Source organism: Scyliorhinus canicula, chromosome 20, assembly GCF_902713615.1.
Source record: "Scyliorhinus canicula chromosome 20, sScyCan1.1, whole genome shotgun sequence".
In the NCBI taxonomy this organism is placed as follows: domain Eukaryota; kingdom Metazoa; phylum Chordata; class Chondrichthyes; order Carcharhiniformes; family Scyliorhinidae; genus Scyliorhinus; species Scyliorhinus canicula.
In genome coordinates, this window is record NC_052165.1 from 34200748 (window position 1) to 34227844 (window position 27097).

The 27097-nt window shown below is 46.7% G+C and overlaps 1 protein-coding gene across 3 annotated transcripts in view; it reads left to right on the forward strand.

Annotated features, from left to right (window-relative positions):
* The window catches only part of xpot (exportin, tRNA (nuclear export receptor for tRNAs)), a 59431-nt gene extending 32625 nt beyond the window's left edge, over positions 1–26806 (forward strand). For all 3 annotated transcript variants that reach the window (XM_038780147.1, XM_038780149.1, XM_038780148.1), the window contains exons 18-25: positions 3700–3985; positions 5615–5804; positions 10889–11005; positions 11096–11211; positions 12652–12699; positions 12823–12894; positions 21192–21248; positions 26268–26806. In XM_038780147.1, the coding sequence (XP_038636075.1) occupies positions 3700–3985; positions 5615–5804; positions 10889–11005; positions 11096–11211; positions 12652–12699; positions 12823–12894; positions 21192–21248; positions 26268–26294 (913 nt within the window). In that variant the 3' untranslated portion in view covers positions 26295–26806. The remainder of the gene's footprint in view (positions 1–3699; positions 3986–5614; positions 5805–10888; positions 11006–11095; positions 11212–12651; positions 12700–12822; positions 12895–21191; positions 21249–26267) is intronic.
* Positions 26807–27097: the final 291 nt, after the last annotated feature.

Here is a 27097-nt window from a genome sequence, read left to right on the forward strand (position 1 = left end):
TGAAGTTACTGTGAAAAGCCCCTAAGTCGCCAGATTCCGGCGCAGGTTCGGGTACACTGAGGGAGAATTCAGAATGTCTAAATTACCTAACAGCGCATCTTTCGGGACTTGTGGGAGGAAACTGGAGCACCCGGAGGAAACCCACACAGACACTGGGAGAATGTGCAAACTCCGCACAGACAATGACCCAAAACGGGAATCGAACCTGGGACCCTGACGCTGTGGGACCATAGTGCTAACCACTGTGCTCCCATGCTGCCCTAAAGTGGCGTGGTATGTAGACTCTTTGGATCACTCAGTTCATTTTAAGTCCACATTTGGCCTCCATTTTGTAGATCCCCATTGTAATGGTTTTGGCTTTTTCAGTTAGACATTTGTATTATTCATTCATGGGATTTGGCACCATTGGCTGAGCCAGCATCTGTTGTCCATCACTAATTGCCCTTGAACATAAGTGGCTAAGCAAGGCCATTTCCAAGGCTATGTAAGAATGAACTAGTCACACGTAGGCCAGACCAGGTGGGATGGCAGATTTCCACCTCCAAAGGAAATTAGTGATCCAGTTGGGTTTTTATAGCAACCGACAATGGTTTAAATGGTCATAACATAGAATAGAACTTTATTGTCCATACAAAAGCCGAAATTTGTCTTGGGCTTCACCTCGAGTATAACATATAATCATACAAACAGTAAGATTTCATGTATACTGCATTCATACATTTCTGCATTTATAACATGCCATACAAAAATAACACGTTACATTCTGCCATTTAAGCACTTATACAGTTTAAATAAGTAAAAGATTTGGATAGGTTAAGTGAATGGGCTAGGGTCTGGCAGATGGAATACAATGTTGACAAATGTGAGATTATTCATTTTGGTAGGAATAACAGCAAACGGGATTATTATTTAAACAATAAAATATTAAAGCATGCCACTGTGCAGAGAGACCTGGTGTGCTAGTGCATGAGTCACAGAAAGTTGGTTTACAGGTGCAACAGGTAAATGGAATTTTGTCCTTTATTGCTAGAGGGCTGGAGTTTAAGACTAGGGAGGTTATGTTGCAATTGTATACGGTGTTAGTGCGGCCACACCTGGAGTATTGTGTTCAGTTTTAGTCTCCTTACTTGAGAAAGGACGTACTGGCACTGGAGGGTGTGCAGAGGAGATTCACTAGGTAAATCCCAGAGCTGAAGGGGTTGGATTATGAGGAGAGGTTGAGTAGACTGGGACTGTACTCGTTGGAATTTAGAAGGATGAGGGGGGATCTTATAGAAACATTTAAAATTATGAAGGGAATAGATAGGATAGATGCGGGCAGGTTGTTTCCACTGGCGGGTGAAAGCAGAACTAGGGGAAATAGCCTCAAAATAAGGGGAAGTAGATTTAGGACTGAGTTTAGGAGGAACTTCTTCACCCAAAGGGTTGTGAATCTATGGAATTCCTTGCCCAGTGAAGCAGTTGAGGCTCCTTCATTAAATGTTTTTAAGGTAAAGATAGATAGTTTTTTGAAGAATAAAGGGATTATGGGTTATGGTGTTCAGGCCAGAAAGTGGAGCTGAGTCCACAAAAGATCAGCCATGATCTCATTGAATGGCGGAGCAGGCTCGAAGGGCCAGATGGCCTACTCCTGCTCCTAGTTCTTATGTTCTTAAAACAGCAGGTTAAATTTACATCATTATTTAGTAAGCTGATGGCATCATTAGACATTCTTCCCAGATGTTTTATTGAATTCAAGTTTCACCATCTGCCATGGTGGGATTCAAACCCAGGTCCCCTTGAGCACCACCCTGCGTCTCTGGACTACTAATCTAATGATAATGTCACTACACCACCGCCTCATTAACAGCACTGGGAACTCCTAAAATGATAACATTGTGGAAGTACTTTCACAACTGCAGTGGTTCTAAGGCCCACTGCCACCTTCTCGAGAGCAACTAAGGACAAGAAACATCCCAGTATGAATAGTGACGCCCATATCGTGAGACTCAATTCTAAAAATGTGATTATCTTGCCCTTTAACTCGCCGAGGTCGGCTTCCACTCACACCCCATTATTCTCACACTGTCTCCTTTTGAGATTTCCAGTTCTCCATTGCTAGTGCTCCCTCTGATCTTCTCACTGACCAGAAGACACCCACTGTGTTGCCTGCCTAACGTTAAGTAATAAAGTTCATTAGAATGCTCCCTGCAAAGCTACAAAATGACCACCTAACCCAGAGGCTTCAAGACGGAAAAGGTGGTTATCTTGGGGGAGTGATTGCAGCAACCTGCGTCATGGATTTTCTACACTTTGGTTTATTTTCATTTTGGATGCCTTGTGTGTTTTCCGCTCTGGGTGCTGACCCTCATTTATTTTAATGATGTAAATGAGGCTGTAGGATGATAGCCGTTTATCACTTGATGGAAGAACAAGAAGTGATATGATTAGGACTTGGGAGATTCTTAGGGTGTTCGACAGCGCAAATGTTGGGAAGATGTTTCCATTGGTGTGAGAGTGTTGGACAACAGGGCAGGGTTGCAGAATAAGGGGGTGCTCATTTAAGACTGATTTGGGGAAGAATTTCTTCTGAGTGGTGAATATTTGAAATTCTTTACCCCCAGGAAGTTGGGGAGGCTGAACCCTTGAGTATTTTTGAGGCCAAGATCGATAGGTTTTTAAGCACGGTAGCTTGACAGCGCCAGGGACCCGGGATCGAATCCTGACTTGGGTCACTGTCTGTGTGGAGGCTGCACGTTTACCCCGTGTCTGTATGGGTTTCCTCCCACAAGTCCTGAAAGACACACATGTTAAGTGAATTCGACATTCCGAATTCTCCCTCTGTGTACCCAACAGGCGCCTAGAGGATTTTCACAGTAACTTCGTTGCAGTGTTAATGTAAGCCTACTTGTGACACTAGTAAAAAGATTAAAGATCAATCAGTGGTGGATTTGGGGGTTACAGAGATAAGACCGGAAAGTGGACTCAATGAGGGTTAGATCAGCCATGATCTTATAAGAGATGGCAGAGGCTTGAAGGGCTGAATGGCTCACCCCGTACCTATTTCTTATGTTCTAAGCGGGAGGGACATATAGTTTGTAAATACTTACAGGGAAAATAAAGTAAAATTACTACCGTTTCCAAGGTTGAGGAAGGCCAGTTGACTCATTCATCTTCAGTGGAAGATCTTCAAGTAGTTAAGTGTTCAGTTATTTCCTAAACAGTTCTAGGGTTTCTCCCTCAACCTCTTTATTCCATGCACTGATCTCTCTCTATGGGAAGAGAAGGTGCTGATCTGTAAAATTAGCATTTTTAAAAAATATATTTGGAGTACGCAATTCTTTTTTCCCAATTATGGAGTAATTTAGCGTGGTCAATCCACCTACTCTGCACATCTTTTTGGGTTGTGGGGGTGAAACCCACGCAGACGTGGGGACAATGTGCAAACTCCACACGGACAGTGACCCAGAGCCGGGATCGAAACCGGGTCCTCGGCGCCGTGAGGCAGCTCCGTGCTGCCCGTCAAATTTACATTTTAACTGGTTGTGTTCCTTGTCCTACAAATCCAAGTAACTTTTCAAATCTATCTTTTCTGATACATTCATGAGATTCAGGTGATTTGGGTGGGCACATCCATCGCTGGTTGTAAACTGGAGGTGAAAACCCCGATTGTTTGCCTGGTTGCCAGCTCGTTTATTCCACGTCTCATCTGATTTTCAGCCGGACCAGTAAGGCCTTCAGCAACAAGCAGACGGTGAAACAGTGTGGCTGCTCGGAGGTGTACCGCGACTGCTTACAAACATTCCTGCCGGCGCTGAGTTGTGCTTTGCAGAAGGAGGTGCTGCGAAGTGGTGTTCGGACCTTTCTTCACCGAATGATCATTTGCTTAGAGGAGGAGGTTCTTCCGTTCATTCCTACTGCCTCTGAACACATGCTTAAGGACTGTGAGGCAAAGGATCTTCAGGAATTTATTCCGCTTATTAATCAAATTACAGCAAAATTTAAGGTACGCTCATAAATAGTTATGAGTCTTTACATTTTGTAAGCCAAATGTCTTACTTGGCTCGGTGGTGACCTTCTTGTCTGAGCCAGGTTTGGGTTTAAGCCCCAATCCAGAGACTTCAAGGTAAAATGTAGGCCAACACTTCACTAATGAGGAAATGCTGCACTATTGGAGGCATCATCTTTCAGGTGTGACATTAAACCCCGGTCCCTTCAACCTATTCAGTTGGATGTAAGAAAGGTTTCATGGCATTATTCAAAGAGGAGAAAGGAGTTCTTCTGATCCTCTTTGCCGATGTTTATCCCTTGATCAGTAGCATCAAAATCAAATAACTTCATGTATTTGGCTGTAGTTTGTGAGATTCTGCTGTGCACAAATTGGCTACTGCATTTGCTTACACAATTTCAAAAAACAATCTGACTGTAAAATGCTTAGAGGTCCAGAAGTCATGCAAGCATAAAGTAATTATTTCAAATCATGAATTGTGCAATAGCTTGAGAATTGATATCAACCCATTTTCGGCTGATGCTTCTCCACACCTTTGATATATGGCTGCATTTGCGGCCACCACAACAGCAGGGGGGCGCATTCAACACTCATGCAGTCACAGTGCCTGTGACACTGCAGGGAACTGCCTGCACAGAACAATTGAAATTCAACTAAAACAAACAGAGAGAACAGTAACTAACACCTGCAGCTCCGAACAATAGGTTCATTCGATTCAGTGACTCAGTTGGTTAAAGTGTTTCTTTATTGAGCTAATAAAATTCTAGAATTGTCTTTTTGATGTTTGCAAAGACGTGCAGGTTAGGTGGATTAGCCATGATAAATTGCCCTCGGTGACCAAAAAGGCTAGGAGGGGTTATTGGGTTACGGGGATAGGGTGGAAATGAGGGCTTAGGTGTGTCGGTGTGGACTTGATGGGCCGAATGGCCTCCTGCACTGTGTATGTTCTATGTCTAAAATAACAGGTGGTTTCTGTGCAAAAAGAAAAGATGTCAGATCGCCTGTTGGGGTGGGGCTGCAAGAAAGTGGAGAGTGGGGGTGGGAGGAGTGAACAAAGTTGCGAGTGGAAAGGCCTGGGGGGCAGCAAGTGTTGGATGATGGGTGCACAATGGCACCGCACAGCGCCAAGGGGAGGAGTGGTTGCCAGCTTTCCTATTCAAGGCACACATCCATGATGTCAGTAGCGCCAACCTCCTGTTCCAATGCAGTGGCACAAGATAGACTCCATATATCAGACTGCCGAGTCAAAGGCACGGCTGTGTTGTGTTGAGCAACTGTTATGCTGAAAGCACAGCTCAGACTTGGAAGTCAACTGCTTTGGAATGTGAAACTTTATATAGCAATTCTGGACCTCGCTGTTGCCTAGTGAACATTGCTTAATGTTTGGCTTCTGTGTGTGTACTGCGGAATTGGCCCAGCACTCTTTTGTATCAGTTAATTTATGCAAGAGAAAACATACTTGGTTATAAAGTTGATTTTGTATGCTGGAACTGTTTGTATAAAGTGTATTTAAAATGTCCTATTCAAAATCAATTCATACCTAAGAAGTTTCAAACATGGTGACCTTCCTCTGCATTTTGATAAATGTGTGTTTTTTCTATTTGCCCAATGTCTTTCTTTCCACAGACTCAAATTTCACCGTTTTTACAGCAAGTATTTATGCCCTTGGTTCAAGCTATATTTGAGGTATTATCACGACCTGCAGAAGAAAATGATCAAACTACTGCACTTGAAAATCAGATGTTACGCAGAAGTTACTTTGCATTTCTGCAGACTGTTGCAGGGAGTGGAATGAGTGAGGTCATTGCCAATCAAGGTATACGGTCAAAAAGGATGATCTTTCTTCCCTATGATGTCTGGCAACTCGTTGATTTTTTAAAAAAATACATTTTATATACATATATAATCATAGAATCATTCAACACCAAAGGAGGCCATTCAGCCAGTTCTGTAAAAGAGCTATCCAATTCGTCCTACTCCCTCTGCTCTTTCCACGTAGCCTTGGGAGGTTTTTCCTATTAAAATATATTCATCCCATTGCAAGTTACCAGTGAATCTGCATCCACCCTACTGACTGCATTGCTGATCATTATAACTCGCTCTGTTTCTAAAATTTCCTGTGCCTCTGCCTCTTTTGCCAATTTTGTGTCCTCTGTTACCAACCCATCAACAGGTGGAAGCAGCTTCCCTTATCCTGCTCCAATAAAAACCCTCAACTCCTTTTGACTTTCTCTTCTCTCATCTTAAACTTATAGATGTGGAGATGCCAGCGTTGGACTGGGGTGAGAACAGTAAGAAGTCTTACAACACCAGGTTAAAGTCCAATATGTTTATTTCAAACACTAGCTTTCGGAGCACTGCTCCTTCCTCAGGTGAATGAAGAGGTTTGTTCCAGAAACATATATATAGACAAATTCAAAGATGCCGGACAATGCTTAGAATGCGAGCATTTGCAGGTAATTGAATCTTTACAGATCCAGAGATAGGGGTAACCCCAGGTTAAAGAGGTGTGAATTGTCTCAAGCCAGGACAGTTGGTAGAATTTTGCAAGCCCAGGCCAGATGGTGGGGGATGAATGTAATGCGACAGTTGAGGCCGTACTCATGTGTGCGGAACTTGGCTATAGGTTTCTGCTCAGCGATTCTGCGTTGTCGCGGGTCCTGAAGGCCGCTTTGGAGAACGCTTACCCGGAGATCAGAGGCTGAATGCCCTTGACTGCTGAAGTGTTCCCGAACTGGAATGGAACATTCCTGCCTGGTGATTGTCACGCAATGTCCGTTCATTCGTTGTCACAGCGTCTGCATGGTGTCGCCAATGTACCACGCTTTGGGACATCCTTTCCTGCAGCGTATGAGGTAGACAACGTTGGCCGAGTCGTACGAGTATGTACCATGTACCTGGTGGGTGGTGTTCTCACGTGAAATGGTGGTATCCGTGTCAATGATCTGGCACGTCTTGCAGAGATTGCCATGGCAGGGTTGTGTGGTGTCGTGGTCGCTGTTCTGAAGGCTGGGTAGTTTGCTGCAAACAATGGTTTGAGGTTGCGCGGTTGTTTGAAGGCAAGTAGTGGGAGTGTGGGGATGACCTTGGCAAGATGTTCATCTTCATCGATGATGTGTTGGAGGCTGCGAAGAAGATGTCGTAGTTTCTCCGCTCCAGGATAGTACTGGACGACGAAGGGTACTCTGTCGGTTGTGTCCTGTGTTTGTCTTCTGAGGAGGTCGGTGCGGTTTTTTGCAGTGGCGCGTTTGAACTGTCGATCGATGAGTCGAGCGCCATATCCCGTTCATACGAAGGCATCTTTCAGCGTCTGCAGATGTCTGTTATGCTCCTCCTCATCTGAGCAGATCCTGTGTATTCGGAGGGCTTGACAATAGGGGATGGCTTCTTTAATGTGTTTCGGGTGAAAGCTGGAGACGTGGAGCATCGGGAGGTTATCCGTGGGCTTGCGGTAAAGCGAAGTGCTGAGGTGACCGTCCTTGATGGAGACGAGTAGTTGTCTTGGTTAGTCGTGTAGTTGTTTCCGTGATTCTTCGCCGTGGTTCCAAAGGAAAAAAATGTCATTGATGTATCTGGTGTATAACTTCAGTTGAAGGTAGTGTGCGGTGAGGAGGTCTTGTTCAACCTTGTGCATGAAGATGTTGGCGTATTAAGGTGCGAATTTGGTCCCCATGGCTGTTCCGTGTGTCTGGATGAAGAACTTTGTTGTCGAAGGTGAAGACGTTGTGATCCAGAATGAAGCGGATGAGTTGCAGAATTGCGTCTGGAGATTGGCAGTTGTCGGTGTTGAGTACTGAGGCTGTTGCAGCAATGCCTTCGTCATGGGGAATACTGGTGTAGAGTGCCGAGACGTTCCTGTTTCAGCTGGTCCATGGGTGCTGAGTTTCTGTAGGAAGTCCGTCGTGTCGCGACAGAAGCTGGGCGTACCTTGTACGATGGGTTTTCAGATGCCCTCGATGTAGCCAGAGACGTTCTCACACAGGGTCCCATTGCCTGAAACGATAGGACGGCCTGGTGTGTTGGCCTTGTGTATTTTCGGGAGGCAGTAGAGTTCGCCAATGCAGGGAGTATGTGGGATGAGAGCACGTAGGGTGCTCTGAAGGTCTGGATCCAAGGTCTTGATCAGTCTGTTGAGTTGGTGGTTGTTTTCCTTGGTCGGATCTGCGGGTAACTGTAGTGTTTCTGGTTGTTGGGTTGTCGGTATACTTCTTTGCAGTAGTCTGTTCTGTTCAGTATGACGGTGGCTCCTTTGTCTGCTGGTTTGATGACGATGTTGCGGTTGGTCTTGAGAGTGCGGATGGCATTGCGTTGGGCTTGGGTGACGTTCGGGGCTGTCTTGTGAATGCGACTGATGAATCTGGCATTGACGCAACGTTATTAAACTTATTGAACAGTGACAGCACAGAAGGAGGTTGCTGAACCTATCTGGTCAGTGCTGGCACTCTGCTAGAGCAACTTGTTTGGATTGCAATTTAAAAAAAATTCCGATAATGATCCCATTCCGTTTTGAAAGCCATGGTTGAATCTGCCTCTGCCACAATCTCGGGCATTGCATTCCAAATCCTAACCACTTGCCGCTTAAAAAAAAGAAAAGATTTTTCTCATGTCGCTTCTGGTTCTTTTTGCTATTGGTGCCCCCTGTTTCTCGACCTTCCCTTTGGGAACAGTTACTCCCTACCTGCTCCATCCAGACCCCTCATGATTTTGCCTCTTATCAAATCTCCTCAACCTTCTCTCTGAGATGAACAGCCCCAACTTGTCCACCTAACTGAAGTTCTTCATCCCTGGAAGCATTCTCCTGAATCTCTTCTGCACCCTAATGCCTTCACACCTCTCCTCAAGTATAGTGCTCAGAATTGCGCACAATACCAGAGTTTCATAAAGGTTCACCATAATTTCCTCGTATGCCTCTTACTTATAAAGCTCAGGATCCCAAATACAAAAAGCAAAATACTGCAGATGCTGAAAATCTGAAGTAAAAATTTTTAAAATGCTGGAAATGTTCAGTGTCTGTGAAGGGAAGCAGAGTCAATGGGAGGGATTCTCCCTTCTGGGGACTAAGTCCTCACGCTGGCGGGAAAACCTGTGCCAATCACTGGCGTCAACGGCCCCCGAAAAAGGAATTCTCCGAATTTTTGGGGGCTAGGTGAATGCCGGAGGGGTGGCACCGCTCCAGCCGGTGGCGAAGGGCTGTCGCGAGTTCGCGCATGCGTGGGGGTTCTCTTCTGCTTGCAGATTAGTAGGCCCCAATTTGCGGGCCAGGCCACTGTGACGGCCTCTCCCGAGATCGGATCCCCCCCCCCCCCCCCGAGGACCGCCCCTCACCTGCCAGGTCCTGCTGTGCGTGAGGTGAGTATTCCACGCCGGCGGGACTGGCCAAAACTGAACAGCCGCTCGGCCCATCGGGGCCCGGAGAATCGCCGGGGGGAGCCGCTGTCGACGGCCCCTGACCAGCATGGCGGGACTCCCACTGCAGCCCGAAAAATGGCGCAACCTTAAAGAAAATCAGAACAAATGTGAAGGTCACCGTAACCTGAAACGTTAACTCTGTTCTCCACAGATGCTGCCTGGACTTGCTGAGCATTTCCAGCATTCTTTTTTTTGTTGTTGTTCCAGAATTCCGTATGCTTTACTAACTGCTTTCTCAACCTGTTCTGCCACCTTCAGTGATTTGTGTACATATATCCTTGCTTGGGAGTGCTGTGTACTGATTATTTGGAGAGCAATTCCGGTTTCAGTAACTAACCATAATCAGATTTTAACAATATCTTTCAGGCCAGGCCAGGATCCCTGTGCAACTAACCTCCACTGCTGGGGTCTCAGTCCAAACCCCATATGCATTTGTGGAAAGACACGAGTGGTGCTGCACATTACTGAGGAGTGCCCCTCTACATCGTTTATTTTTAAAGTACCCAATTCATTTTTCTTCCAATTTTAAGGGGCAATTTAGCATGGCCAATCCACCTACCCTGCACATCTTTGGATTGTGGGGGGTGAGACCCACCCAGACACGGGGAAAATGTGCAAACTCCACACCCAGGACCAGGATTGAACTCAGGCCCTCGATGCCTTGGGGCAGCAGTGCTAACCACTGCGCCATCGTGATGCCCACCCCCTCTACTTACTAAGTGGTGGATAAATCTCCTTAAACTCAGCCAATGAGGAGGCTGTTGCTTGGCTTCCGGAATTTGCATTCACTAGATAAATAAATAGCAATGCCTTGGGAGTACCAGATTACCAAGTGACAAATGTTGTCATTCTAACAACAGTCATACGAACAAGGAGCAGGAGTAGGCTATTTAACCCCTCGAACCTGCTCTGCTAGTTAATAAGATCATGGCTGATCTGATGGTAACCTCAAATCTGCATCCCGCTTACCCCCAATAACCGCACCACCAGAATCTATCCACCTTTGCCTTCAAAATATTCAGATTCCGCTTCTACAATCATTTGAGGAAGAGAGTTTCAAAGACTCAAGACCCTCCTGAGTGGGGAAAAAAAATTGCCTCGTCTGTTTTTTAACAGGGCAATCCATTATTTTTAAATCCGTGACCCCTAGTTATCGATTCATTCGCAAGAGGAAACATCCTCTCCACATCCACCCTGGCAAGACCCCTCAGGATCTTATTTGTTTCAATTGAGTCTTTTCATACACTTCTAAACCCCATGGATACAAGCCTAGCCTGATTAACCTTTCCTCATAAGGAAACCCAACCAGTCTGGTTAACTTTCTCTGAACTGCTTCCAATACATTTACATATTTCCTTAAATAAAGTGGCCAATACTACAGCACTCCAAATGTGGTCTCAATAGTGTCCTGTACAATTGAAGCATAACCTCTCTACTTTTGTGTTCAGCATTATTATTATTATAAAGGTTAAATGTTTCTTTTCTCTCCAGGTGTACAGAATGTAGAACACGTCCTGGTTACAGTCATTCAAGGAGCCGTAGAATTTCCAGATCCGATAGCTCAGAAAACCTGCTTTATCATACTTTCCAAACTAGTCGAACTTTGGGGTAAGAATCACCGTTTTCCTCACGTGACGAGAGCAGCCTAATTTTGTTTTTGACCAACCGCCCGGTTTAACCGAATGTCGTTAATTCCAGGGGGTAAAGATGGCCTCTTAGGATTCGAAGACTTCATCTACAAACACATTGTCCCAGCTTGCTTTCTGGCGCCACTTAAAACAACTTTCGATTTAGCTGATGCACAAACAGTCTTGGTGTGTATTGTATATTTTACTAAAACTTTTAACTTGCAAGCTAATTTTCAAGCTTTTCTTAAACTCTGCTGCTCTAATATTGAAGAAACTGAAGTTGAATTTGACATGCTGTGCTGGGCACTGATTCTCATTTAGTCAATTAATTTAGTCTTTCATGGGATGCAGGCCTCACTGGTAAGACCAGCATTTGTTGTCCAGCCCTATTTTCCCTGTGAGCTGAGGCCATTTCTGAGGGCAGTCAAGAGTCAATTACATTGTTGTGGGTCTGGAGTCACATGAAGATCAGACTGGGTAAGGATGGCAGATTTCTTTCCCTAAAAGGGCATTGGTGAACCAGATAGGTAGAGCAAGCACTGATGGGTTACACTAGCTTTACATTCCATATTTATTAACTGCTGTGGTGGGATTTGAACTCGTATTCCCAGAGCATTAGCCTAGGACCCTGGATTACTAAATCCGGTGACATTACCACAATGCCACCATCTCCCCCAAATTATCTTACTGTGGAGCACAACTGAGTTGAATTAAAAGTTCGTTCTTTCTTCATGATGTAAAAGACTCCGGTACAGTCACTGTTTATCCTTCAACCCATATCATGTTGCCTCGGCATAAAGGTTGTAGCCGAAGGAATAAAATGCTTAATTTTGAGTCTCTTTAAATCCCTGCTTACAGCAATTGAGAATGTTGAGAGTCATATGTAGTTCACTCCACTTACACCATCCATACTAACTAAGGAATTACGAGCAGGATTAGACCATTTGGCCCCTTATTCTGTTCCACCATCCAATAAGATCATGGCTGGTCTGATTGTGGCCTCAACTTCACATTCTGCAGGGGTGGCGCTGTGGTTAGCACTGCTGCCTCATGGCACCGAGGGCCCGGGTACGATCCCACCCCGGGTCACTGTCCGTGTGGAGTTTGCACATTCTCCCTGTGTCTGCGTAGGTCTCACCCCCACAAGACAAAGTTGCTCAGGGTAGGCGGATTGACCACGCTAAATTCCCCCTTAACTGGAATTTTTTTTTTTAGCTACACATTCCGCCTACTTCCGTTAACTCCCTTGTTAATCAAAAAATTATCGGGGTGGCACATGGTTCAGTGGGTAGCACTAGGACTATGGCACTGAGGAACAGCAATTTATTTCCAAGTCAAGTAAAGATGGGTCCTAAGCAGCTTGACTCAGTTGAAGTGCGATTACCTTAGTGGTGGCATTTTGCCAACAATTAGGGACAGTTGCTAAGTGAAGTTTCCTGTGTGTTTTTTAAAAAAAAAAATATTGGTCATTCTCCTCTTTGGTTTTCCACCTGCTGTGCCGTAGTCCCACTAGCTTGCTCGCTATAAACAGTGCAGACTGAATATGGCAGATTATAAAACCTGATTTGTCCATTTTGTAAAGTTTATTACTCAGGATGGGTAAAATTATTTTTTGTCCCTCAACAGGCTTTATCAGAGTGTGCAGTAACATTGAAAACCATTCATCTCAAAAGGGTAATGACCTTTCATTCTAGTATCTGCAATCTAGGCTGGTTTTATTTTAAATAGCTTGAGCCATCATTTCAAAGCAAAATGAAAGTAACTCCAGTGTTTGTGTTGTTGTTCACTGCATTTTAGGGACCTGAATTCATTCAATATCTTCAGCAAGAATACCTGCAGTCATTGCAGGTAGCCCCAGAAATAATCCAGGTATGTGAGAAACTGGGTTTAAGTACTTTGAATTTGTAGCATTGGGGGGGGGGGGGGATTGCCATGGCTCCTGCACATGAATGTTTTGGAGCTAAACTTCTAAAAGGCCATAACTTCAAAAATGACCGAAAATTGACTATTTGCAATGGACAATGCACAGAATGGTGATGATGCGATTTCCCCCCATAAGGAAGAATGCCTTGTATGGGGCAGCACGGTGGCCTAGTGGTTAGCACAACCGCCTCACGGCGCTGAGGTCCCAGGTTCGATCCCGGCTCTGGGTCACTGTCCGTGACACATTCTCCCCGTGTCTGCGTGGGTTTCGCCCCCACAACCTAAAAATGTGCAAGCTAGGTGGATTGGCCACGCTAAATTGCCCCTTAATTGGAAAAATGATTGGGTACACTAAATTTATTAAATAAAAAAAAATAAAAAAAGAATGCCTTGTATATCAGGAAGGCTTCGCCTTTCGGTGCTGGGTTACACTGAAATGTGACCCACCTGTATGACTCAAACTGCCCTCCCCATGCAGAATCCCAGAAAAGCAGAAGACTCTCTGCGGCCCATCAAGTTTGCACCATCACATGAAAACCCCCTGGACTACCTACCTAATCTCATTTGCCAGCACTTGGCCTATAGCCTTGCAAAATGGTTCTATTTTGTTGGCAGCTCATTTTTTCTTTGATAGTGGCTCTCTTTCCCCCACCCCCTCCCAGTGCATCGGAGATGATTTTCCAAGTCTCCAATTTAGGAAACTGATGTGGGACCGATTGGACCTACAGAAACAATTAACTATAATCTCCGTTTATTCAGATACGGAGCTAATGAGCCATAATTTAGATGTCCTAGCTGTATGTAGAGGTGTTACATAGTCTTGCACAGTAACAGGCCGCTCGGCCCAACAGATCCATATGGAGATGAGCAAGAAAGTGGGGTTCAGGTCAGAAATCAGCCATGATCTTATTGATTGGCAGAGCAACCTCGAGGGGCTGAATGGCTACCTCCTCCTATTTCTCAACTTAACTTCACCCCATTGTCATCCATCCAACCCTCATCAGGGACATGCACAAAAACCTATGCAGGAACTTGATGTTCAACATCTTTTGATGTTTGAAAATTGCCACAGGTTTTAATTTCATTTTGTCAGACGTGCAGACGAGCACCACCGTAAATTCTGTCTTCTCCTGTCCTGTGGTTTTTACTGTTAGAGTCTTTCCACTTCAGTTTGGTTACCGGGCATATCACAATTCATGGGCATTTCATCCATGGTGTCGACGTGACTTTTAAAAAATATATATTTTAATTCTCCTTTTTCACATTTTCTCCCAAATTTACGCCCACCAACAATAAACAATAATCAACAACAGATATGTCAATCCCCATAACAATAACAACGATCCCATTCTCCCACCAAACCCCAAACATCAGCCCACATGTTAACATAAACAAATGACAAAAAGGAATCAGGGATTACCCATAGTCATCCTTAACTCCCACCCACCCCCCCCCAACTAATGTTCGATGTTATCCAGTTCTTGAAAGTGCATAATGAATAATGCCCATGACTTGTAGAACCCCTCCGAGCTTCCCCTCAGTTCGAACTTAACCTTCTCAAGGGTCAAGTATTCCAACAGGTCCCCCAGCCACGCCAGGACACAGGGTGGAGAGGCTGCTCTCATCCCAACAGGATCCGCCTTCGGGCGATCAACGATGCGAAGGCTACGATATCTGACTCCGCACCCGTTTCCAACCCGAGATGGTCCGGCCCCCCAGGGACCCGGGTCTAGTTTCACGCGCACCACCTTGGAAATTGCCCTAAACACCTCCTTCCAGTACTCCCCTAGCTTTGGACAGGACCAAAACATATGAACATGATTAGCGGGGCGCCCTCGCAACGCTCACACACATCTTCTACGCCTTCAAAGAATCGGGTCATCCTCGTCCTCGTGAGGTGCGCTCTATATACCACCTTCAGCCCCAACCTCGCACATGAGGTGGAGGCATTTACTCTCTGGAGCACCTCACACCAGGTCCCCTCCTCTATAACCTCTCCCAACTCTTCCTCCCACTTTGCTTTGATCCCTTCAAGTGGTGCCTTATCCTCTTCCAAAATAGCTCCGTACACCGCTGATACTACCCCCTTCTCCAGTCCCCTTGTCGTCAGCACCTCCTCCAGCAATGTGGAGGCCGGTTCCTCCGGGAAGCTCTGTATCTCCTTCCTGGCAAAATCCTGAACCTGCATGTATCTAAACACTTCCCCCTGCTCCAGCCCATACTTCGCTTCCAGCTCCCTCAATCCTGCAAACCGACCCCGAAGAAACAAGTCTTTTAGCGTCTTGATCCCCTTCTCTTCCCATTTCCAAAAATTTCCATCCCACTTCCCTGGCTCAAATCTGTGGTTCCCCCGAATCGGCATATCCCTTGACCCCGCCCCAACCAGAAGTGTTGGTGAAACTGCCTCCGGATTTTCAATGAAGCTATTATTACTGGACTCCGAGTATTTCCCCATAGCTATCGGGAGTGGTGCTGTTGCTAGTGCTTTCAGCCCCGACCCCCTGCACAAACTCTCCTCCATTCTGACCCACTGGGAATCAACCCCTCTGACCCAGCTCCACACCTTCTCCATATTCCTGCCCAGTAGTAGTACATCAGGTTTGGTAGACCCAACCCCCAGCCTGCCTTCCCCTCTGTAGCACCTTTCTCACTCTGATCCATCTTCCCTCCCCATATGAACAAGATAATCCTTCCTTCAATCTCTCTGAAAAAAGCCTTTGGCAGGAAAATCGGTAGGCATTGAAAAGTAAACAAATCGCGGCAACACATTCATTTTAACCGCCTGTACCCGACCCGCCAGTGACAGAGGGAGACCATCCCACCTTGCCAGATCGGCTTTCATTCTCCCCACCAAACTAGTGATGTTGTACCTGCGAACCCCTCCCCCGCTCCCGGGCAACCTACACCCCCAGATATCTAAAGTGAGGCCCTGCCCTACGGAATGGCAGCCCCCCCATCCCACCCCCGGCCGAGACACCACCAGGTTCAGCTTGTACCCCGAGAAAGACCCAAATACTCGCAGTAGCTCCAATATTCCTCCAATCGACGCACTCGGTTCCGACACATAGCCGTCGGCATATAAGGACACCCAATGCTCTATGCGTCGAATGCCACAACCACCTCTGTTTCCTTCCCTTCCTCCGGTGCCATAACGACGTTCAAAACCCTCCTCATGTTCGAAAACAGCTGCCTCCCTTTCACAAACCCCGTCTGCTCCTCACCTATCACCTTCGGGAGGCACTCCTCCAGCCTACTTGTCAGTACCTTCGCCAAATTCAGAAGTGGTATGGGCCTATACGACCCACACTCCGTCGGATCCTTTTTTTTTTAACAACAGTGAAATCGATGCCTGCCCCAAGGTTTATGGCAGCAATTGCTTCCCTATCGCCTCTTCAAACATCCCCACCATCAGGGGTGCCAACTTATCCTTGAAGTTTTTATAATATTCCACCGGAAACCCATCTGGCCCTGCCACCTTCCCCGACTGCATCCTCCCAATCGCATCCTTTATCTCCTGCTCCACTATTGCTCCTTCTAATGTAGCCCTGTCCCCCCTCCCCTAGCCTCGTGTACTCCAACCCATCTAGAAATTCCTGCATCTCACGGTCTCCCCTGGGTTGCTCTGACCTGTACAACCTCTCATAAAACTCCTCAAAACCTTGTTAATCAGATCCGGAGCCACCACCAACTTCCCTGCAATATCCCTCACCTGCACAATTTCCCTTGCCACTGCCTCCCTCCGGAGCTGACCTAACATACTATCCATGTTCATGAACTGCACCCATTGCTTGACTCAGTTGGCGCACCGCCTTCCTGGTGGACAGTCGGTCGAAGCTCGCCTTTGGTTCCTTCCTCTTTTCCAGCTTCGCTGGGTCCCCATCTTCTGCATAACTCCCATCTACCTCCAACATCTCATCTATTACCCTCTACCGCTCCAACCTCTCCTCTTTGTCCACCCTGGCCTTAAACAAAATCACCTCATCCCTCACCACCACCTTTAGAGCCTCGCAGACGACTGCCTTCGACACCTCACCCGTACAGTTGAAACCAACATTAACCTTAATTACCTTTTCAATTTTCTCACAGACCACTTGGTTCCCCAAAAGCCCCACATCCAGTTTCCACCCCGGTCTCTGCGCTACCCCATTCTCCAGCACCATATCCACCCAATGTGGAGCGTGATCTGACACTGCAATTACAGAGTATTCCAACCCCTTGACTCCAGCCAGCAAAGCCTTTTGCACCACAAAAAAGTCGATCCGCGAGTATACCTTATGGACTGCTGAGGAAAACGAGTACTCCTGTTCCCTTGGGTGCAGGAACCTCCCAAGGGTCCACCCCTCCCATTTCCACCATTAGCCCAGCCAGCGCCTTCGCCTACCCTGATGGGACTAGCGAGCGCGGCCGTGATCTGTCCAACCTTGGCTCCTGCACCAAGTGCCAGCACACAGACCCCCCCCCCCCCCCCCCCCCCCCCCCCCCCGCGCAATCAGCTCATGTGTGTCCAAGTAAGGAATGGCTCCAAACACCTTCTTCGCTAATCCCACATCGTCCCAATTGGGACTGTGTACACTTAACAGCGCCACTAATCTCCCCTCCAGCGCCCCTGCCACAATCACATATCTACCCCCCTAATCTGCCACCACCGTCTCCATCTGGAAGCGTACCCTTTTGCTGACCAACACCACTACCCCTCGAGCCCTTCCATCAAATCCAGAGTGAAACACCTGACTAACCCAGCCCTTTTTAAGTCTCACCTGGTCCATCACCCTCAAGTGAGTCTCCTGCAGCATTGCCACATCGGCTTTTAAGATGCGCAAGCACCCTTGACCTCTTGACCGGACCTCCTAACCCCCTCACGTTCCACGTGACTATCCTTACTGGGGGTCTCTCACCCCACCCCCCACCTTTCTTATCCACCATCATCATACCACCAGGCCCTCCCCCCGCAAGAACCCCCCCTACATTTCCCCCGAGACAACTTTTCCCAACATCCACCCCCCTCTAGCTCACCTCGTAGGCCCATTGAAGCCTGCTATCCAAGCTCCAACGTCCGCAGCCCTCCTCTCACATCGCCTCCATTCACTAGCTGACTTTAGTTAGCTAGTTAGGGTTGCTCCCCCCACCAAGATATATCGTCCCCTTCTACCCAGTCCCAGAGAAAGAAAAAAAAAACCCAACAATCCAACCCGTACAATTCACTAACATAACATTTAACCGTCGCAAAACAGAACGCCAATCAACGTACCATTAACTTGAATTCTGTAACAATGTAAAGAGAAGTAAATTACAATACACATCAGTAAAAAGAAAGTTGTAATATTTATACATTTTCCAGCTACTCAAACGCAGTTCAGTCTCTCTTCCAGTTCCGCTCTTTTGTCTGTCCCAAGCCTTCTGCCCTCACGAACGCCTCAGCCGCCTCCGCTGTCTCAAAATAAAAGGCTTTGGCGTTATACGTTACCCTCAACTTCGCCGGGTACACCATACCAAATCGCACCCCCTTGTACAATGCCGCCTTCACTCGCCCAAACGCTGCTCGTCTTTTTGCCAACTCCACCGTCAAGTCCTGGTAGATCCGAACTGCAGTACCATCACACAGCACCTCACGCTTCTGCTTCGCCCAGCTTAATACCTTCTTCATGCAGAACTTATGGAAACAGATAATTACTGCTCTTGGCGGCTCATTCACTTTGGGCTTCGGCCTTAATGACCGATGAGCTCGGTCTAGTTCGTCCAAGGAGGGGTTCTCACTCTCCCCCATCAGCTCCGCCAACTTCTTTGCAAAGTATTGTGTTGGCCTTGGGCCCTCTGTCCCTTTGGGCAAGCCCACAATTCTCAAATTGTGCCGACTTGAGCGGTTTTCCAAGTCTCCAAGCTTTGCTCGAGTCCTCTGTTGACCTCAACCAGCCTCCGCAGCTCGTCCCCCATCAAGGTGACCTGGTCGCTGTGTCGTAACACGGCCTCCTCCACTTTCTTTATCTTCTCGCCCTGCTCTCTCACCACGGCCGATGCCTTTGCCACCGCCACCCTCACTGGGGTGATTGCCTCCTCCACCAATGACTCAAATGCGACCACCGTCTCCTTCCTCAGGCTCCACGTGCCTCGCGAACTGCTTTTCCAGCTCCACCGCCATCACCTCGGTCATTTTCTCCACCGTAAGTAGTGCGGCCCCGCCTTGCGGTTCGACTTCCGCCATCCTGTCAACACTTTTGCTCGTCTTCTCATTCAGCGGCAAACCCGCGTTTCCTCCTTTCTTTGACACTGCTCTTCGCATCCTTTAGCGGCTTATTGTTTTTTTTTCTTTTCTCTCCCCTTCATCAATCTGAATTATTCTTTTTTTTAAGGAAAGAGGGGAGAAAAAAAAACTTCCACCAAACTTCCTTAAACTTTCTCCTCTACAATCACCCAGAGCTCCCCTGGGACTGGGCTTCAGCCTTCTTTCTTCATCCTAGGTGGGAGCCATCCGATGTGGGACACCCCACCTACACTGTGCCCTGGCCTCGGGTCTCTGCCGCCTTGGCCTCCTTTTAGCTCCGCCCCCGCTGCTCCACGGCGCGCTGGGCCCACCGCCTCAGCCCCCGACACCCGTGTGGGGATCTTCGCCGGTTTTTAAACCGGCCCCGCTAGCTGCCCGTGACGGCCCCAAAGGCTGACGATAGTCGGGGGGGGGGGGGGGGGGGGGGGTGATGATGACTCGGGGATTTCCCCGAAATCGTGGCCACCGGCGCTGGCTCTTGCTGCAGCCACCCTGCTCACCCACGCCACCAGAAGTCTTGTGTCGACGTGACTTAATTGATACTCGTGTTTTTTTTTCTGTCTGATGAACTGCTGGAAACTGGTAATTTTGGCACCGAGATCTCTCCGTGGCGTCTGAGCAATCTTGGTCATAAAATTAAGCCGTTTTGTTCTATAAAGCAGCCACACAAACTAGCTGTCAATCTGAGATCTTCGCTGGGCTCAAGAGTTTGATTTGGCCCACTTAAGTGCGTCTAAACGCATTGCATTTTTGATGACTATGTAACCAGATCCATTCTGATACACACAGCTCATGTTCAGGCCAGTCCCTGGTTCCTGATCTATTGCCACATTTGGTTTTGGGTATCTTCTTTGTGGGATATTCCTTCTTCAATTCTTCCACTAATTTTTCCACCAAAATTTAATTCCCTCACTGCAGCAGAGTTATTTGAGGAGTTCGAAATGTTACGTATTTAGCTTGAAAGCAGTTTTGTACTTCAATCTTTTCAGCCAGAGGACTTATTTCTGTTTGTCTTTTGCCATGGCGTGAGGGTTCTATATGGGCCTGTCTTAAAGTCCTGTGCATCTTGTATGGATTATAATCCATATTATACCAGCATACCCATTCTCCACATTACCAGTACCTACTGCTGAAGCATACCGGGGGGGGGGGGGGGGGGGGGGGGAGGAGAATTGGATACTCTTAAATTTATTTTTTTAAAAGGTCCGAAGTAGTTGGTCATTATTAATACAAGGGGCTGTAAAGTGCTTCAGAGAAAAACAATGTACTGTTCATTGAGCTTATGGTGAGTTTCATAGGTTAATATGTAGAAAGCCAAGACGCTAGGACAGATTGGGTCTGAAAATGGAAATGGCCGGTGACTGGGAGATCAGGATTGCACTTGTAGACATCAGAGGCATTTGGCAAAGCGATCACCCAGTTGCTTTTGACTTTCCTGATGTTGAGGCGACGTGACCTTGGGCAGTGACTATGAAGTATACTACCTTTAGAGGAAGTACATGTAAATGGCTGTGTCTCACAGGCTTGTTGGGTGGGTGCCCTGGACAGTGGAGTGAAAAAAGGTATATTGGGTATGGGTTCCCATTTTCCCTCCCCCTCTTTCTGTTGTATGATGTTTATCCGCAACATCATTCAATCCTCATGATGTGATCCAATATCTGGAGTGTACCAATGATGAGCTTTGGTATGTTCATAAACTGCACTCCATTTTCAATCTGAGCCACATCAAGCAGGGGTTGGAACAGTTCCTAGCAGAAGTAGCATAAACCAGATAATTGTCCCATCCATCTGTCCCTGGCTCCCTTTGGAATTGGCTATAACAGCCTGGAAATATCTAAAAGCGTAAAAGTTGTCTGTGTGCATCTCCTTTTTTATATATATTTTTAAAAAACGTTTTCTACCTTTTGTAACAATCTGCTCCAGCTGAACTGGGAAGAAATCTTCCAAAGATGTTTACTCTTGCATATTTATATTTTATTTACAGGAGTTCTGTCAAGCGCTTCAGCAAGCTGATGGAAAAATCTTTAAAAATTATCTAAAGGTATGTAAACATGGACAAAGATGTAAAATATGGGTTAATCTCTTATGATCTTTCAACTGTTCCAATTATTTTTTTTAACAGTACGGGATTTGTTAATCATGAGCATCAATGGTATGGGTGAAATGATTTTCCTTCAACCTAAGCTTTTCACTGGTAATGTATGTGTTTTGTTGTAGATCTCTAAACCTGTTCCCCCATACATACACACAGCGTGTCCATTAAGCTATAAGCCTTAGTGTTAACCTGTACTGGATGGCTTCACAGCTGAGTCCATACAGACTGGCCTTTTGGCAGAGATACCATCCAGGTGTGAGAAACTGGGCTGAAGGTTTTGTCCTTGGGCCAAGTAGGCTTGTTGGGAGTACTTCCCATATTAGTCTGGTGAAAGATAATCAAACTCTGCAGACTTGAGGCATTTTGAGTCCTTGTGGCTCACTTACATTGGGTTCTTGCAAAATGAGCCATTGGGTGATCTGCTGCAACATCCCAAAACTACAATGAGCTACGCATGCGGCGAGCTACCTTTAGACCCTCTCCTCTTCCATGTAAATGGGGATCACTTGCAGTGGTTTCTCTTCCTTTTCCAACACTGTCACCTCTGTTGTCCCCCACCCCGTCCCCCAAGGATCCATCTTTGGCTCCATCCTATTTCTCGACTTCATGCTGCCCCTTTAGCAACATTATCCAAGAGGACAGTGTTCATTTTCATTTTTTTTTTTGTTTTGGAAATTATTTTTATTAAATTTTTAACATTTTTCACAAGCTCCATAAGACAAACATGTTTTGCAAAATACCAACCCTGCTCCCCCACATCCTCCCCAAAACCAACAAAATTAACCCCACAAAGGGCAAATAACTGCCCCCCCCCCCCCCCCCAACAGCTAACAGTGACCAATTTTCTAAAGTACAATATAAACTCTGCCATCTTCAATAGAACCCCTCAATCGACCACATCACTCTGTATTTGACCATCTTGCGGTGCAAAAACTCCCAACAAGTGCCCTAGCCACGCAGTCATACTCGACCGTGTCCCTGACCTGCAGCCCAATAGGATCCGCCTCTGTGCTACCAACAAAGCGAAGGCTAGGATGTCCTCCCCCGCCCCCGCACGCTGCTCCGGCACACCGGAGACCCCAAAAATCGCAGTCAATGGGCAGGGTTCCAATCCCACATTCAAGATTGCCCTCATGGTGTCAAAAAGGGCCCTATGGAACCCCAGCAGCTTGGGACATGACCTGAACATGTGTGTGTGTGGTGCGTGGGCCTCCCAAAGTAGTGCTCGCACTTGTCTTACTCTCCTTCAAAAAGTGGCTCATCCTTGCTTTAGTGAGGTGCGCTTAAAATAGCGCCTTCACCGTCCTCAGCGCCTCACTCTCCACCTCTTCTCCAGCATCAGCCCCAACTCCTCTTCCCATTTTGTTTTCGCCCCCCCTCACTGAACTCAACTCTTCCCCCAACTATTCGCTGATAGATGCCGGACGTACTGCCCTTCTCTGATCCTGAGCAGGATAGAATCTGCTCCAACAAGGTTCTGGTTGTACCACCGGAAAAGCTGGAACAAACTCCTTAACCTAGCTCCATACCTGGAGGTACCTAAACATGTCCCCGTTCATTAGCCCAAATTTCTCCTTTAATACTCTAAGCTGGCAAATCGCACCTCCAAAAATAGATCCCCCACCTTCTCCAACCTTTTCCCAGCACCGACTCAGTGTTGGCCGCCCAATAATAGTACAACAAATCTGGCAATACCAGGCCGCTTGCCTGACTCTCCCTCTGAAGTACCCTCCCTCCAAATCCTCTAAACCTTGCCTGTTGAAATAAACCTAGTAAGAAGTCGGTTCACCTCAAAAATGACTTGGACAGAAACACAGGCAGGCACTGAATTTCCGCCAGATATTTGTATTAACCAAATGGACTCGGCCCAGCCGCAATTACGGGAGACCATCCCGCCTCTGCAGCTCCGCCTTGATCTTCCCGCCTCTGCAGCTCCGCCTTGATCTTCCCGCCTCTGCAGCTCCGCCTTGATCTTCCCGCCTCTGCAGCTCCGCCTTGATCTTCCCGCCTCTGCAGCTCCGCCTTGATCTTCCCGCCTCTGCAGCTCCGCCCTGATCTTCCCGCCTCTGCAGCTCCGCCTTGATCTTCCCGCCCTGATCTTCCCGCCTCTGCAGCTCCGCCTTGATCTTCCCGCCTCTGCAGCTCCACCTTGATCTTCCCGCCTCTGCAGCTCCGCCTTGATCTTCCCGCCTCTGCAGCTCCGCCTTGATCTTCCCGCCTCTGCAGCTCCGCCTTGATCTTCCCGCCTCTGCAGCTCCGCCTTGATCTTCCCGCCCTGATCTTCCCGCCTCTGCAGCTCCGCCTTGATCTTCCCGCCTCTGCAGCTCCGCCTTGATCTTCCCGCCTCTGCAGCTCCGCCTTGATCTTCCCGCCTCTGCAGCTCCGCCTTGATCTTCCCGCCTCTGCAGTTCCGCCTTGATCTTCCCGCCTTGATCTTCCCGCCTCTGCAGCTCCGCCTTGATCTTCCCGCCTCTGCAGCCCCGCCTTGATCTTCCCGCCTCTGCAGCCCCGCCTTGATCTTCCCGCCCTGATCTTCCCGCCTCTGCAGCTCCGCCTTGATCTTCCCCACCAGGCTAGCGTTTGTTTTCATATGTATGCTGACAATAACCAGCTCTACCTCACCGCCACCTCTTTCAACTCCTCCACTGTTGCTAAATTCTAAGACTGCTTACCTGATATCCAGCACTGGATGGACAGAACTTTCCTCCAATAAAATTTTGGGAAGACTGAAGCCATTGTTTTTTGTCTCTGCTCCACGCTCGCTTCCCTAATGACTGTCTCCATGACAACAGCCTGAGATTACATTTGTGGGGTCACATTTGACCCAGGCTGAGTTTCTATCCTCCATTCTTGTACCATCACTAAGACTGCCTATTTCCACCTCCATAACTTCCACTCGTCTCAGTTCATCTGCTGCTTTTGATACTTCTGGGTTTGACTGTTCCAACACACTCCCTTCAGCTCTCACATTCTAACCTCTGCAGACTAGAGTTCATCCAAAACTCTTACCGTGCACCAAGTTGCATTCCCTTATCACCCTGGTTGCTGCTCACTAAGTTACAGGCAGGCACTATCTTTGATTTCAAAATCCTCATCCTTGTTATCGAAGGCCCCTCCCCCTCCCCAAATCAACTCTTCCCCCTCTATATCTCTTTAATTTCCTCCAGCCCCACATTCCTTCGAGATATCTATGCTCCTCTAATTCTTGCCTCCACAATTGGTGTCCATGCCACGACCCTAAGACATGTAATACCATTCCTAGGCAAATGGAATGTTTTTTTTTAAATTTAGAGTACCCAATTATTTTTTCCAATTAAGGGGCAATTTAGCGTGGCCAATTCATCTACCCTGCACATCTTTGGGTTGTGGGGGCGAAACCCACACAAACACTAGGAGAAGTTGCAAACTCCACACAGACAGTGACCCAGGGCCAGGATTCGAACCCGGGTCCTCAGCGCCGTAGGCAGCAATGCTAACCACTGTGCCACCGTGCTGCCCCGGCAAATGGAATGTTAGCGTTTATTGCAAAAGGACTGGAGTATAAAAATAGAGAAATATGTTGCAATTGTATAGGCTGTTGGTGAGACCACATCTGGAGTATTGTGTCTAGTTTTAGTCTCCTTATTTGAGGATGGATGTGGTGGACTATGAAACAGTTCAGAGGAGGTTCACCAGATTGATTCTGTGGATGAAGGTGTTGACGTATGAAGAGAGATTAAACAGTTTGGGCTTATACCAGAAGGATATGGGTGGGATCTGATCAAGGTATATAAAATACTAATGGGATTAATCAAGTAAATGTAGATCAAATGATCCCAATGTGGGTTAATCTAGCAAGAGGTCACAGATATAGGTTGAAAGGCGGTAGATTTAAAACTGAGATGAGGAGGCACTACGTCTCGCAAGAGGGTGATGAATTTGTGGAACTCGCTGTCCCATAGTGTGGTGGAGTCTGAATCATTAAATGGTTTCAAGAGGGAGATAGACGTAATTCTGATTTTTTTTTTTTTAAATAGGTTAAAGGGATATGGGGAGAATGTAGGGAGGTGGCTTTGAGATCAGGAAGAGATCAGCCATGATCTGATTGAATGGCGGAGCAGGCTCGAAGGACTGAATTACCTATTTCTGTTTGGAATTCCTATGTAGCTCTCCATCTCTTCACTTCTTCCTCCTTTTAAGACGTTACTTGAAACCCACCTCTTTGACCAAGCTTTTGATTATCTGACCTAATGCTTAGGTGGCACGGTGTTGTATATTTTACACTGCTCTTGTGAAGTACCTTGGGACGTCTTCTTATATTAAAGGTGCTGCATAAATATGCTGTTGAGTTCTCCACTTGGTGTCACAAGTAGGCTCACATTAACATTGCATTGAAGTTACTGTGAAAATGCCCTAGTTGCAACACCTAGATGCCTGTTTGGGTACACTGAGGGAGATTTCAGAATGTCAAATTCACCCTACAAGCACTTCTTTCGGGACTTGTAGGAGGAAACCCACGCAGACACGGCGAGAACGTGCAGACTCCGCACAGTCCGTGACCCAAGCCGGATTTGAACCCGGGTCCCTGTGAAGCAACAGCAGCTAACCACTGCTACCTAAACACACCCTGGATGGAGTGTGCCATAAGTTGGTGGTATTTGTGCTGGAGCATTCAACAAAACCAGATGTAGATTGTCCTTTGGCCCTAATGATATGCAGCTGCGCCAAATAATGAATGATAATGGCTTCCCAAGTTGTTTTTTTTTTGCGCTCTCAAGATTTGGTTTCCCAAGTGTTTTTTTTTGCTCTCTCAAGATTTGTAAATGTCGAACAAAAAACTATGCAATTGTTGCTATATTGTGCCAAATTCTGCAGTGTATGAAGCAGCACAGCATTGTAAATTAATGGGCATTGCCATTCCAAACATATTCTCTCAAATGCCAATGAAATAGCAGACTAACACTTGTTTTTTTCCCCCTCTTGCAGGTATTCTTTCAGCGGGCAAAACAGTGAGAATGAATCTAAAGACCTTTTTTTTTTTAAGGATCTACATTTTCATTTCATTTATTGCAGATTGCCCTTGGTACGGTTGTTAAACCTTGTGCCGTTTCACAGAGGCTTTCTGTATTTTGTGTAGGCTGCCTATTTTAGCTGATTTTTATTTAAATCACATTGAAGTAATTTGTTAACTACTTTCCTTATATTTTGGAGACTGTTCATTTGAGAAGGTGTCGGTGCTCTTGCTCAAGCACGGTCATTCCTGTACAATAAACTTTGAATTACATGCTGTGGTATGAAGGCAGGATTTGAATGCCATATTATTTTAACCTTTTTTTGGGGGGGGGGGGGGTATATTCAAATGAGCAGAGTTCATTGTAAAATATGGAATTTTTCTTGTTAATAGTGGTTGGCCATCACATTATATGTAAATTTTTATGGCTTGATGAGAAAACATTGTCCTAGATGTCTAATAAGCTAAACATTAATTTCAGTCCCTGGCATATAAAGATCTAAAGTACATTTCAGTCGGATGTCTGCAAGTGTTTTATTGCTTTTTGAAAAAAAAAAACAATTTAAACTTTTGTTTTTCATGTTGTTTGCCTCTTGCCCTCAACTCCAAGCATCAACCAGAAATACTTATCCCGTTACTTTCATCCAGTGTAAACACAACTCCTGTGTAAAATACCCTGAGGTATCTTTCTGTATCTGAACATGTAAAGAAGGGTAGCAAATTGCTTCCTCGTGTAGATTCTCAAAAAGTTGACATCTGTCCACACATATTTAAACCTCTTGGGCTGTTGGGCTCATGTGCAGTG